Genomic DNA, 13,659 nt, shown 5'->3' with positions numbered 1-13,659 from the left:
AGTGGTGAGGTCATCACCTCCTCCAGCAGCCAGGGTCCTGCCCCTCCTGCCTCCCGCAAGCAACAACAGTCCTGGTGTTTCCATGTCTGCACCAGTATTCATGTGGAACCCTGTCCTTCTCACCTACAATGGTGACCCCTTCACCCTGAGGGATTTCAAAGAGAGGATCCAGAGTTTGTTTGTCTTTTACTCTTTCCTTAACCAACAGGTGCAACTACAAACAGGACAACTTCAGGGACCGGCACTTGAGGAAGTCCGTACCTGGCCAGCATCTGAGAAGGCGAATGTGGAGCAGATCTTTGAGGGACTGTACCAGGTATTTGGGTCACATTCTCCATCAGAGGTACGTCTCCGGCTGTATGAAAGGTGACAAAAGCCAGGTGAAACCTTGAGGGCATATGCTGTAGCCCTAGAGACTGTCCAGAAATTAGGTGGTATAACTCCTGAGCAGGGCAACAAAGTGTTGATGGATAGATTTATTGATGGAGCCCATAACAAGTGGACATGGCCCAATTGACAATGTTAGCAGTCCAAAACCCCATCAGTCATTTCCTGCTTTTAAAAGACTGGCTATCCGAGTTATTGAGTCCAGGACTGAGTTAGAGGAAGTCTGTACTCCCCTTATACCTGCTCCAGAACCACTAGGGGCGGCAGCCAGGCCTATACCATTACCGTCCCCTGTTTCCGCCCCCAGTGCAACCTAATTTGCCAGTCACCACAGTCTCGGATCTACAGAGTGTTAGGCAAGACATTGAGCAATTGACTAAGGCTGTTAAGGAGCTTGCCACACGGCCTGCTCCATTTGACCGAGAACCGCCCTTGCCCAGGAAACCTGCCCCTGCTCCTGCTCCCCACAATCCCAGTTACTGTAATTCTCCACCCAATAGATAATCTGGGACTCAGAGACCTTTTTGAACCTATTGTAACAAGCTCGGCCACTGGAAAATGCAGTGCAGGGATTTAAACGGATTCACCCTGAGGTTGAGGACCGGCCCTCAGGAAAACAGCCACCAGGTCCAACCCTCATACAACCTAAATCCGGACTCTCACTTTATGTCGCCTCTTGCCCTCTTCAAACAGTTATTGTAGAAGGTGTACCTTTAGAGGCATTAATAGATACAGGGTAACAAGTGTCTACCATATCTAAAAGTGTTTTATTTTTATTTTTTTTACCAGAATTGGGATGCTAGTCTATTATGTGAGCCTGAGGATGTTAATTTCAGAGTAGTCGCAGGTAATGGGCAACCAGTCCCCAGACATGGATACTGGGAGCCAACCATTCAATTGGGTGAACATGTACTTAAAGGGCAGACAGTGATTGTAACCAATGTGACAGATAAGGAGTCAGCTAAATTTATATTGGAGATGAACATTATGAGGAATTGTTTTACAAAAATTTTGGATGCCTTGTATGCCTCTCTTCCATATATGCCCCCTTCAGACCGGCAGGCTATGCAGCACCACCTGAAAGTCCTACAAGTGGAACAGAAGTATGCCAATAAGCAAGGCGAGATCTGCAGAGTACGAGTTCAAGACATTAGGTCGGTGACCTTACAACCCAACACTGAAACCACCACCTGGTGTTGTGCATGTCCCAGAGTCAAGAATCGGGATTATCAGGCCCTGCTGGAACCTATGCAACTGGAAGATCATCCCTTAATCAGAGCTGCAAGAAGTATTGTCACTGGCTCCAACGGAAGTGTCCCAGTACGGTTAGTGAACTTGTCTGATTCTGTTACTGTTCTACCGAAGTACACTGTGGCTCAGTTGTACCTCCTAGAGTCGAAAGACATTGTGACAGAACATCTAGTGGCTTGATAGCATGCAGCTCAAGTCCCCAGTGGATCCACTGCTAACCCTCCCGAACCCTCGTGGGTGCAGCTCCACACTACCCCATGGGACCAGGTCAATGGAGTCATCAATGTCGCCAAAAGATATCATGAAGCTTTCAGCAAACATCCCACAGACTTCGGGAAGACTGATCCAGCACTGTATAAGTGATCTTCTGAATGGGGCCCCCGCATTAGCGTTCTAGGTTGGTGGTACGCCCCCTCCCCATACAGTTCTATGGGAGAGGCAGGGAGGCACGAAAGTTGCCTCCCCGCCTCTCCCATAGAACTACATGGAAGAGGCGTGTCAGCATGACATTCTGGCCGGCACGCCTCCTTAACGGGAGAGCTGTGGCCCCATGCAGGAGATTGCGGGGGGATCCCGGCGGTCGCCCCCCTCCCCCCCCACCGCGATCAAACACTTATCCCCTATCCTGTGGATAGAGAATAAGTTGTTTTCAGCCAGAGATGGCCTTTAAGGAGAGACACTGTCCAGTCATGCCAGACATGTATCAGACTGTTAAGAGGATGCTGAAAGGCAGAAGTGATACAAGAAAGTCAGAATCCCTGGGCGGCGCCTCTCGTCCTGGTCAAGAAGAAAGACGGAACCATCCGCTTCTGTGTCGACTAACAATGTCACACATAAGGACATTTATCCTTTGCCAAGGATTGAGGAGTCGCTTACAGCCCTCAGGTCTGCTGCTTACTTCTCCACCCTGGATTTAACTAGCGGGTTCTGGCAAGTGCCCATGGCCGTGGAGGATTGGGAGAAGACAGCCTTTGTGACACTCATAGGGTTGTTTGAGTTTAAAAGTATGCCGTTTGGGCTATGTAACGCCCCCACTACGCTCCAGCGTCTGATGGAAAGCTGCCTGGGCCATCTGAATTTCCAAAGTGTCTTGTTATACCTGGATGATGTCATTGTGTATTCCAAGTCTTACAAGGAACACCTCAATCCTCTGTCAGACGTCTTTCAAGTCTTCATCAAGCATGGGTTGAAGATCAAACCATCAAAGTGTCACTTGCTCAAACCTCAAGTCCATTACTTGGGCCATGTTGTCAGTGCAGAGGGAGTTGAGCCAAATCCTGAAAAGGTGGATGCTGTCAAGAACTGGCCTACCCCGCGCACAGTGAAGGATGTCAGGAGCTTCCTGGTATTTGCCGGCTACTACCACCGCTTCATCTCACACTTCGCCCAAATTGCAGAACCCCTCACAGCTCTCCTACGTGGTATAGCAAAGGAGAATTACAATGGAAGACTACTTATTGAATGGGCTGAAGAGCAAGAGACAGCGTTCCGAGCTCTTAAACGTCTGCTGACAGAACCACCCATCTTGGCCTATCCGGACTACAGTAAGCCGTTCCGGCTATATACTGATGGCAGTTTTGAAGGTCTGGGAGCTGTCCCATGGACAAGAGAGAGTGATTGCCTATGCCAGTCATAACCTGCCAGGAACAGAAAAGAATGATGCCAATTACAGTTCATTTAAACTGGAACTTCTTGCCCTGGTATGGGCCGTGATAGAAAAATTCAAAGACTATTTGGCTGCCATGCCATTTGTTGTCTACACGGATAATAACCCATTGGCCCACCTGAACACTGCCAAGTTGGGTGCCATTGAACAACGATGGGCTTTAAGATTGGTTAATTACTGTACAGCTTCACCATCAAGTACAGAAGCGGCAAGTCAAACGTCAATGCCGATGTACTGTCTCGGATGACCCCCTGCGAAGAACCACCTGTCAAACACGGGTGAGAAGACGGGGAGATGCCCCCATTTTATCAGCGGTTTGTGAACCAGAATGTTGTGGCCGCCATCATGGATGGTAAACCCAAATCCGAAAATGTTAAAGAAGACCTGTACACCTGGACTCTCCAAGATGAAATTCTAGTTATGGGGGATCTGTTGGACTACCTTTTGGCAAAAAAGGTACCACCCCGTCTGCGCTGGGCCCAGTGTGACTATGAGTTGAAATGTCTGTGGCAACAGAGGAAGCGACTGTTTGTGCACAAAGGACTGTTGTACCAAAATTCTTTGGATCCGGTCTCTGGTGATCGACTTAATCAGATTCTGGTTCCCTGGAGAGGTCCTCAACGCTTTTCATGACCAGTTGGGACATTAAGACCAAAGCCACTGTCAGTAGAAGATTCCATTGGATTGGAATGTGGAGTGACTTTGAGAAATGGTGCAGTGAATGCTCTGTCTGTAACGTCACCAACAATGTGCGTAAGGATGCAAGGGCACCCCTCCGCTCCATCCAGAGTGACAGACCCAACCAATTAGTCGGGCTAGACCAGGGGTCTCAAACTCAAATTATCTGCGGGCCACTGGAGGTAGCGGCTGGGTGAGGCTGGCCCGCATGTACCCCTCAGATATGATGCCCCCAGCATGCGCCACTCACATATAATGCCCCCATCATGTGCCCCTCATCATCCACCAACAACACACCCCATCAGCAGTAGCACCCCCATCATCCACCAGCAACACCCCCCACCAGCAGTAGCACTCCCGTCATCCACCAGCAACACCCCCCCATTCCCCCTACCCCCTTGTGGTAATAGCATGAGCTGAGGGATGATGGTGGTGCTACTGCTGGTGGGGGAGCATTAGATAGGCAGCAGTTTCCCCACATAAGGAAGGTAGCAGTTTCCCCACATTAGGTAGCCATAGCACAGTTTCCCCACATTAGGTAGCCTCAGCACAGATTGCCCACATTAGGTAGCCTTAGCACAGAACAGTTTCCCCACATTAAGTAGCACAGAACAGTTTCCCCACATTAGGTAGTGCAGCACAGTTTCCCCACATTAGGTAGCCTTAGCACAGATTCCCCACATTAGGTAGCCATAGCACAGATTCCCCACCTGGACTATGCTACTTACATCTACCTGCGGGGACTACTTGACGGAGGGGCGCGTTATAAGTGACGTCCTTGCACGTGTTGCTCAGGACGTCGGCATCCCTGCGCGGTGCTTGCGATGATGTCCCTCACCATGAGCACCTCCGCCAGAAAGTCCCCGCAGGAAGATGTAAGTAGGTAGCAGTTTAGTGACAGGCAAGACTGGTTGCCTTATCATATGTGCACCGGGTCCCATGTAGCAGTGTTTGCCAAAGTGTGTGAAGTCTTCCGGCATTTAGCCCTGCTTGCCCGAAGCAGGGCTATATGCCTGAAGAAATCACCTGCCTGGTGCCCAGAACTGCATGTCCCGGGCATCGGGTGATACAAATTCCAGATCTCTGGTGCGGGCCGCAAAATTTTGTTCCACGGGCCACAAATGGCTCGTGGGCCAGGAGTTTGAGACCCCTGCGCTAGACCATGTGAAATAGTCTCCTACCTGGTCCGGGCATACCTATGCTCTCAGCATGGTGGATCACTACTCCAAATGGGTTGTCGTTGTACCCGTCAAAGTTTTCACGGCCAAGACAGCGACCCAGATGTTCCACTCTACGTGGGTGCAAACCCACTTGGAACTCTTCCAAGAACTATGTCAATTCAACGACTGCAAGAAACCCTAAACCACCGCCTATCACCCTCAGGGGAATGGGCACTGTGAGCGCATCAACCAAGTCTTTGTCCATATGCTGCGAGAAGCCTCTGTGTTAAGACAAGAAGAATGGCCCCAGCTACTGCCCGAATTGTTAGAAATTTACAACAATACAGTACACTGCTCCACTGGATACATCCCTTCTACTTGATGATGGGACGACACAGGCAATTGCCTAAAGACCGGACGTTTGGGCGGCAAGCCCAGATCAACAATTCCCCACAAGCATTCCTTGAGTGGGTTTCCGATCATCAGAGGAGGATTCAAGAGGCCAAGGAGATTGTCAGTAAGAAAATGGGCGAAGCCTGATAAAGGCAACAAGACAATTACAACCGCCATGCCTCAGCCAAACCACTCCAGGTGGCCGACTGCACACATGGTATGCAGACATGGCAGACTGCACACATGGTATGCAGCTCCCCTAAGATTTGTCCGTGCAGTGGACGCTGAGGAGACAGTAGAGGATAAGGAGGACCACTGTCACAGGACCAATGGCCTGAGAGTGTGAAGGCGGAAGTGGCGTGATCTGTCCAAGTTGCTGTTGTGGCTGTGCAGGAACCACATTCACCCAGTGGGCCGTAAAGGACATGTACTGTTCCTGACTGTAGTTACAGCTTCAGACGTCAGCACTGTCGTGCACTGTGGTACACACTTACAGGCTCAAGGATTGTCCAACCTTCTGTTCCACAAAATTGTGCAGGGCTGGTACTGCCTTTTTTGCAAAGAAATGACGGCTTGGAACTCTCCACCTTGGCTCGGCACAAGCCATCAGTGGTCTGAAAGGTGCAGAGTCCACCACTTGAAAAGGGAGGGACTGCAGCACCAGCAACTTGGACAGGAGCACATTCAGCTTCTGCACCGCTGGATAAGTGGGCTCACACTGTTGTCTCTTGGACATGGCTTCGCCGATGGATTGCTGGCGGAATGACTGAGTCAAAGTTGGAGGAGTAGGAACATCTGGAGTAACATAAGATGCATATGACACAACTCCCATCGGCTGAGGTGGTTGAACCTTGGCTGGCTGAAACAGGGAGTGGCGTGCCACTGGGTGATGCAGCAGGCTGGACCACCACATCGGAGCCATGGTTCTCCCAGGCCGCTTTATGGTGACGCTGCATATGTTGATGCAGGGCTGTGGTGCCAACATTGGGACCCTGACCACGCTTCACATTCTGCCGACACATCTTGCATATGGCCATGTTAACCTCCTCCGGATGCTTGATGAAAAACTGCCACACCCCTGAGTTGCTGATTTTTCTAGCAACAGTTCGCACTCCGCACTGATTGGCTGCTACTGCCGCCGACTCCAGGAACCCCTGTTCCACTACCTCCCAGGAAGGTAGGCTGCTGCGAAGCAGGTGGTCTACCCTGGGCACGTTTGGCTCCAGACTTTCCACTTCTGCCACCATGCTGACTGCCAACCATGCTACCACCTTGCTGGCTCAGCTGCTGCCTCATGGGCAACCAGCAACCCTCTTCTCCTGATGATGATGAATCCCCTTCTGCACCCAGATCCCAAGTGCGATCGGCTTCATCATCATCGAGTTGTGTCTGCATGTCACTGATGTCCTCCTCAGGTTCCTCAACACTGTCTCTGCTTCAGGAGCCTAAACCCTCGCAATGCCTAGCTCAGGATCCAGCAGTATACCTTCGGGTGGTGAAGAGGTTAAACCACGCCCTGGCATCACGAATACAAGCAGTTAATGCCATTTGCCCCTAGGGTAATAACATCTGCCCTCATCAAACCCTCACCACACTACAGATTTACATTTAAAGGAAATTGTGTCATCCCATGGTGCCTTCTTCTTGTCTGTGCCCTTCCACATCCTGCTTCTTTTGTGGAGTAATGCAACAGTATCCTAGCTAAGTGATGAGTAATAAAAAAACAACTCTATAGGAGAAGTACTTGAATAACCTTTTGCCTTTCTATCTGAATATAAGATTTTTTTTCACCCTTACCGATTGGATTTCTCTGAAGGATCAGGTATAGAGGCCCAGGTGTAATTGTTCATGTAAAATATCTTACTCACTTTTTCTTTATAAACTGTAGTAAAAATGAGTGTTTACCTACCTTTATTCCTTTTATTCCAGGAAGACCAACATTTCCTCTGTAGCCAGAAGGTCCCTATGTTAAATGAAAATGACTCTTTAAAATTCATTAGAACTGAACATAAAATACCATTTAGATTTGGTTCACTACAATTGAGGTATGCTTCAGCATATCTGCAAAAAATCATATCATCTGCTGGTATATAAACATATACTTTGAACTCAGCGCACTTTATTATTGTGAACATTGCCTAAGTGTTACATTTATTATAAATTTCAAGAAAACATTAAATTATAAAACATCCAGTGGAATCAGAAGGTCTTGAATACAAAATAATGTTCAAACCATAGCTAGTTTAACCACAGGGGAAAATCAGATAATTACTCACTCCTCTAGGTGAAATCAATGGATTACCCCTTGGAGAGAACTTGACATATATTTATTTTGAAACTCCAATAAGACATAGATATTTTAAAACATAACTTTTACTTGGTTTTTGTAAAAAAGACAAACAACACCAGCAATGAAAAATACAATAAATAATCAAGTGAATAGAACATAGACATAGATATCCTCAGCAGTTCTCTAAATCCGATATTTCTTGTAAGATGAGAACTCGATATCAGCCTGTTGGCTTGTTATAGGGAGGGAAAAAGGGTACAGGTGAGTGCCCTAGAGAATTAAATGTCCCTACCTATCCTAGATAAACGTGCCCTAACTAATATAAGTGTTGCTGGTCGAGACACAACCGCTAGCTGATACCGAGAGCTCAGGCCTCTTGCTGCGACTCCTGCTGCCACTCGCCCATAGTCTGCTGCAACCTCTGCCTGCACCTGATGAATTCAGGCCTCTGCCACTCCTCTGTGCACATCCTGGCACTTCTCTGCCTGCCATACTTAGTGTATATATGAGGGGAGTACTATACGCTCCACTACGCTTAAAACAGTATTTGTCTACAACACCAGCAGGTGTGGACTTTTGCCTGGCCTTTCACAGTATATAGGTCTTTGAGACTTTTACAGGAACAAAATAGTACACCACTTAGCTGTAAGTATGTGGTATGCACTTCTCTGCCTGACATACTTAGTGTATATATGAGGGGAGGACAACACGCTACAGTACGCGTAAAAAGTATTTGCGCACAACACCAGCCGGTAAGTACTTTTTCCTGACCTTTCACAGTATCTAGGCCCTTGAGAATTTAACAGGAACAAAATAGTACACCACTTAGATGTACGTATGTTGTATGCACTTGAGGGGAGGACAATGTACTCCAGTACGCTTAAAAAAGTATTTGTGTACAACACCAGCAGTACACACCAGTGCTGCAGCACATAGTCGCTGTGTACTACACCCAAAATTGCACTCTCTCTCTCTCAATCTCCCTCCCTTCCCCATCAGTGTTTCTAGGCAGGATTTGTGCTTGAGCTGAATCTCTGCTGTTCTGTGCAACACACTGCTCTCTGTCCTTCTCTGTAATAGAACGCTGTAGCACCAGTGTACAAGAAAGATATAATGGAGCTGGAGAGGGTTCAAAGACGGGCAACCAGGGTAATACGGGGAATGGGAGGACTACAGTACCCAGAAAGATTATCAGAATTAGGTTTATTTAGTTTAGAAAAAAGAAGGCTTAGGGGAGACCTAATAACTATGTATAAATATATCAGGGGACAGTACAGAGATCTTTCCCATGATCTATTTATACCCAGGACTGTATCTATAACAAGGGGGCATCCTCTCCGTTTAGAGGAAAGAAGGTTTCTACATCAGCACAGACAGGGGTTCTTTACAGTAAGAGCAGTGAGATTGTGGAATTCTCTGCCTGAGGAGGTGGTCATGGGGAACTCTGTAAAATAATTTAAAAGGGGTCTTGATGCATTTTTGGAGAGTAAGAACAATGCTGTTTATGTAAATTAGAATTATAGGGACAGAACGTTGATCCAGGGATTTATTCTGACTGCCATATTTGGAGTCGGGAAGGAATTTTTTACCTCTAGTATGAGGGTTTTTTGCCTTCCCCTGGATTAACTCAGTAGGGACTCATTAGGGATATAGGTTGAACGTGATGGACTCTGGTCTTTTTTCAACCTTGTGAACTATGTTACTATGTTACTAGTGACTGGGAGGTGCATCGCTGCAGTAAGAATGCTTTTCTGTGAAACACACACTGCTCTCTGTCCCTCTGTGCAACAGAACGCTGATGTGACTAGTAGGTAAATCGCTGCTGGAAAAAAGCTTTTCTGACCAACACACACTGCTGTCTGTCCCTATCTATCTCTCTACAGTGACTGTCCACAATATAGCTGCTGATTATATAGGGCTGTGACATCACAGGGGTGACTGGCTGCTGATTGGCTGCATGCTGCATGTGATTCAGGGTCATCCCGCCTACCCTTGTTCCCGCCTTCCCAGGATTCCTTGCCTCATGTCCTCACATGTGGATCCGCCATTTTAGATGCCCTGGAGCCGGGACCGGACTAAATGGAGTTTAATGAAGCAATTCACGCAATCAAATCATGCCGATATTCGCATTCGTTGCATATCGAATTTTTCCTGAAGCTTTTAACGAATTCGGATTCATCAGATTCGATTTGCTCATCCCTAGTTGAGGTATACCTATGATGAAAATTTATTTTTAAGTGGGAGAACTTGCACAATTGGTGGCTGACCAAATACTTTTTTGCCCCACTGCATCAAAACAGGTCCAGAGGAAAAGTTGCTAAGTTGTCCATAGCAACCTATCAGATTGCTTTTGACATTTTTTTTAGAGGCCTTTTAAACAATGAAAGAAACAATGTGATTGGTTTCTATGGACAACTCAGAAAGTTTTCCTCTGGAGATGTTTTGATAAATCTCCCCCAGACTGTACATATTACATACTGTACATGCATTATATACATGCACAGCACACATACTGTACACATTACATACTGTACATGCATTATATACACACACAGCACACATATTGTACACATTACATACTGTACATGCATTATATAAACACATACAGCACACACTGTACACATTATATACTGTACATGCATGCATCATATACACACACAACACACATACAACACACCTTACATACATACACAGCTTATACTGAGACACACATGCCCTTTATATATATATTCATCCACAATACTAACACACACACACACAAAAAAGGCACATTACCTAAACACACAGACATACATGCATACATATATATGCAGGGACACTTGCATTTTAAGGCTTCCAGTCAGTCACCATCTTCTTTCGCCTGGGCTCTCCCCTGCTTACAGTCATGCAGCGGAGCCTCTCCCCTGCCCACACCAGCACTGTGCTCCTCCCCCCTCCCCCTCCTCCTCCGTCGGCAACAGTCTGAGAAGAAAGTCCGGGGCAGAGAGGCAGTTATTGTAGTGTGGTAAAAAGTGGGCCCTGCAGTCTTGCAAAGGGCCCCTTCTTTTTACCACAGACTAATGCAGGAAGTGTAGTGGCCAGGCCCCTTAAAGAACATTAGATAAAAAAAAACATCAAGTAGTGCAGCAGGCAGCCGGGCCCCCCTAATCTTTGGTTTTGTGCAGGCCCTGATGGCGGCCCTGAAAAAATATATAAACAAAATAAAATAAAATGAGAAATAAATAGATAGATAAGAGATGGAAGATAGAGCAACTCTTTTGACTGTAGTCTGTGCTATGCTGTGACAGCAATATATGTCCATGTTTTACTCTCATACTTCTCACTGAGTAATACTTGCATTTAGTGTCCTGTAACCTCATGGCTACTAACAGCACTTTAACAGGGGTGTGGATGTTTAAAGTGTAGCTGTACTTGTTATATAATGTAGATAATACCTTTATATGTATATGTGTAAGATACATTGGTTAAAAAAAATTGTACACAGTACAGACCAAAAGTTTGGACACACCTTCTCATTCAGAGTTTTCTTTATTTTCATGAAGATTCACACTGAAGGCATCAAAACTATGAATTAACTCATGTGGAATTATAAACATAACAAAAAGTGTGAAAATATGTCATATTCTAGGTTCTAGCCACCTTTTGCTTTGATTACTGCTTTGCACACTCATTCTCTTGATGAGCTTCAAGAGGTAGTCACCTGAAATGGTCTTCCAACAGTCTTGAAGGAGTTCCCAGAGATGCTTAGCACTTGTTGGCCCTTTTGCCTTCACTCTGCGGTCTAGCTCACCCCAAACCATCTCGATTGGGCTCAGATCCGGTGACTGTGGAGGCCAGGTCATCTGGTGCAGCATCCCATCACTCTCCTTCTTGGTCAAATAGCCCTTACACAGCCTGGAGGGGTGTTTGGGGTCATTGTCCTGTTGAAAAATAAATGATGGTCCAACTAAACGCAAACAGGATGGAATAGCATGCCGCTGCAAGATGATGCTGGTTCAGTATGCCTTCAATTTTGAATAAATCCCCAACAGTGTCACCAGCAAAGCACCCCCACACCATCACACCTCCTCCTCCACACCAGCACACCTGTGAAGTGAAAACCATTTCAGGTGACTACCTCTTGAATCTCAACAAGAGAATGCCAAGAGTGTGCAAAGCAGTAATCAAAGCAAAAGGTGGCTACTTTGAAGAACCTAGAATATGACATATTTTCAGTTGTTTCACACTTTTTTGTTATGTATATAATTCAACATGTGTTAATTCATAGTATTAATGCCTTCAGTGTGAATCTACAATTTTCATAGTCATGAAAATAAAGAAAACTCTGAATGAGAAGGTGTGTCCAAACTTTTGGTCTGTACTGTATGTTTGGGTGAAAAAATGCTGTCCCTGCAGCTATTGCACATGTGTCTCTATGAGGAGTCCAAATACAGGAAGTGTGGGCAGGACAAGCAGAGCTCTGTGCAGGCTCCTGGCTTGTCAATCATCCTGATTTGTGAGCCAGAAGTGTGTCACAGAGCCTCACTGCACAGAACCCTGCTTGTCCTCACTACACAGAGCCCTGCTTGTCCTCACTGCACAGAGCCCTGCTTGTCCTCACTGCACAGAGCTATTCTTGTCCTCACTGCACAGAGCTCTTCTTGTCCTCACTGCACAGAACCCTGCTTGTCCTCACTACACAGAGCCCTGCTTGTCCTCACTGCACAGAGCCCTGCTTGTCCTCACTGCACAGAGCTCTTCTTGTCCTTGGTGCACAGAGCCCTGCTTGTCCTCGGTGCAGAGAGCCCTGCTTGTCCTCGGTGCACAAAGCCCTGCTTGTCCTCATAGCACAGAGCCCTGCTTGTCCTCAGTGCACAGAGCTCTGCTTGTCCTCAATGCATAGAGCCCTGCTTGTCCTCAGTGCACAGAAACATGCTTGTCCTCAGTGTACAGAGCCCTGCTTGTCCTCAGTGCACAGGGCCCTGCTTGTCCTCACTGCACAGAGCTCTTCTTGTCCTCACTGCACAGAACCCTGCTTGCCCTCACTACACAGAGCCCTGCTTGTCCTCACTGCACAGAGCCCTGCTTGTCCTCACTGCACAGAGCCCTGTTTGTCCTCGGTGCAGAGAGCCCTGCTTGTCCTCGGTGCACAGAGCCCTGCTTGTCCTCGTAGCACAGAGCCCTGCTTGTCCTCAGTGCACAGAGCTCTGCTTGTCCTCAATGCATAGAGCCCTGCTTGTCCTCACTGCACAGGGCCCTGCTTGTCCTCAGTGCACAGAGCCCTGCTTTTCCTCACTGCAGAGCACTGCTTGTCCTCAGTGCACAGAGCCATGCTTGTCCTCAGTGCAGAGCCCTGCTTGTCCTCAGTGCACAGAGCCCTGCTTGTCTTCCCTGCACATAGCCCTGCTTGTCCTCAGTGTACAGAGCCCTGCTTGTCCTCAGTGCACAGAGCCCTGCTTGTCCTCAGTGCACAGAGCCCTGCTTGTCCTCAGTGCACAGAACCCTTCTTGTCCTCAGTGCACAGAGCCCTGCTTGTCCTCACTGCACAGAGCCCTGCTTGTCCTCAGTGTACAGAGCCCTGCTTGTCCTCAGTGCATAGAACCCTGCTTGTCCTCAGTGCACAGAGCCCTGCTTGTCCACCCACACTTCCTGTATTTGGTCTCCTCACAGAGACACACAGGCGATAGCTGCAGGGACAAAAATGTAAAAATTTTTAAAACAATGTATATTACAAATATGCATATAAGGGTATTAGCTACATTGTATAAAACGTTTTTGTTAACAACAGGTATACTTTAAGACTTCACAGCAGGAACATAGCCATATAAATTATATGAGAGCGTACGAGATGGGTC

The 13,659-nt window shown here is 47.3% G+C and overlaps 1 protein-coding gene across 1 annotated transcript in view; it reads right to left on the bottom strand.

Annotated features, from left to right (window-relative positions):
* Window positions 1–13,659, bottom strand: part of LOC130272610 (collagen alpha-2(VI) chain-like) — a 102,543-nt gene that overhangs the window by 74,799 nt on the left and 14,085 nt on the right. The window contains exon 9 of the mRNA XM_056518443.1: window positions 7,445–7,498. Coding sequence (XP_056374418.1) covers window positions 7,445–7,498 — 54 coding nt within the window. The remainder of the gene's footprint in view (window positions 1–7,444; window positions 7,499–13,659) is intronic.

The sequence above is a fragment of the Hyla sarda genome, chromosome 5 (assembly GCF_029499605.1).
Source record: "Hyla sarda isolate aHylSar1 chromosome 5, aHylSar1.hap1, whole genome shotgun sequence".
Classification (NCBI taxonomy): domain Eukaryota; kingdom Metazoa; phylum Chordata; class Amphibia; order Anura; family Hylidae; genus Hyla; species Hyla sarda.
The sequence above is the reverse complement of the archived record's forward strand: the minus strand, read 5'-3'. Positions and strand labels throughout refer to the sequence as shown.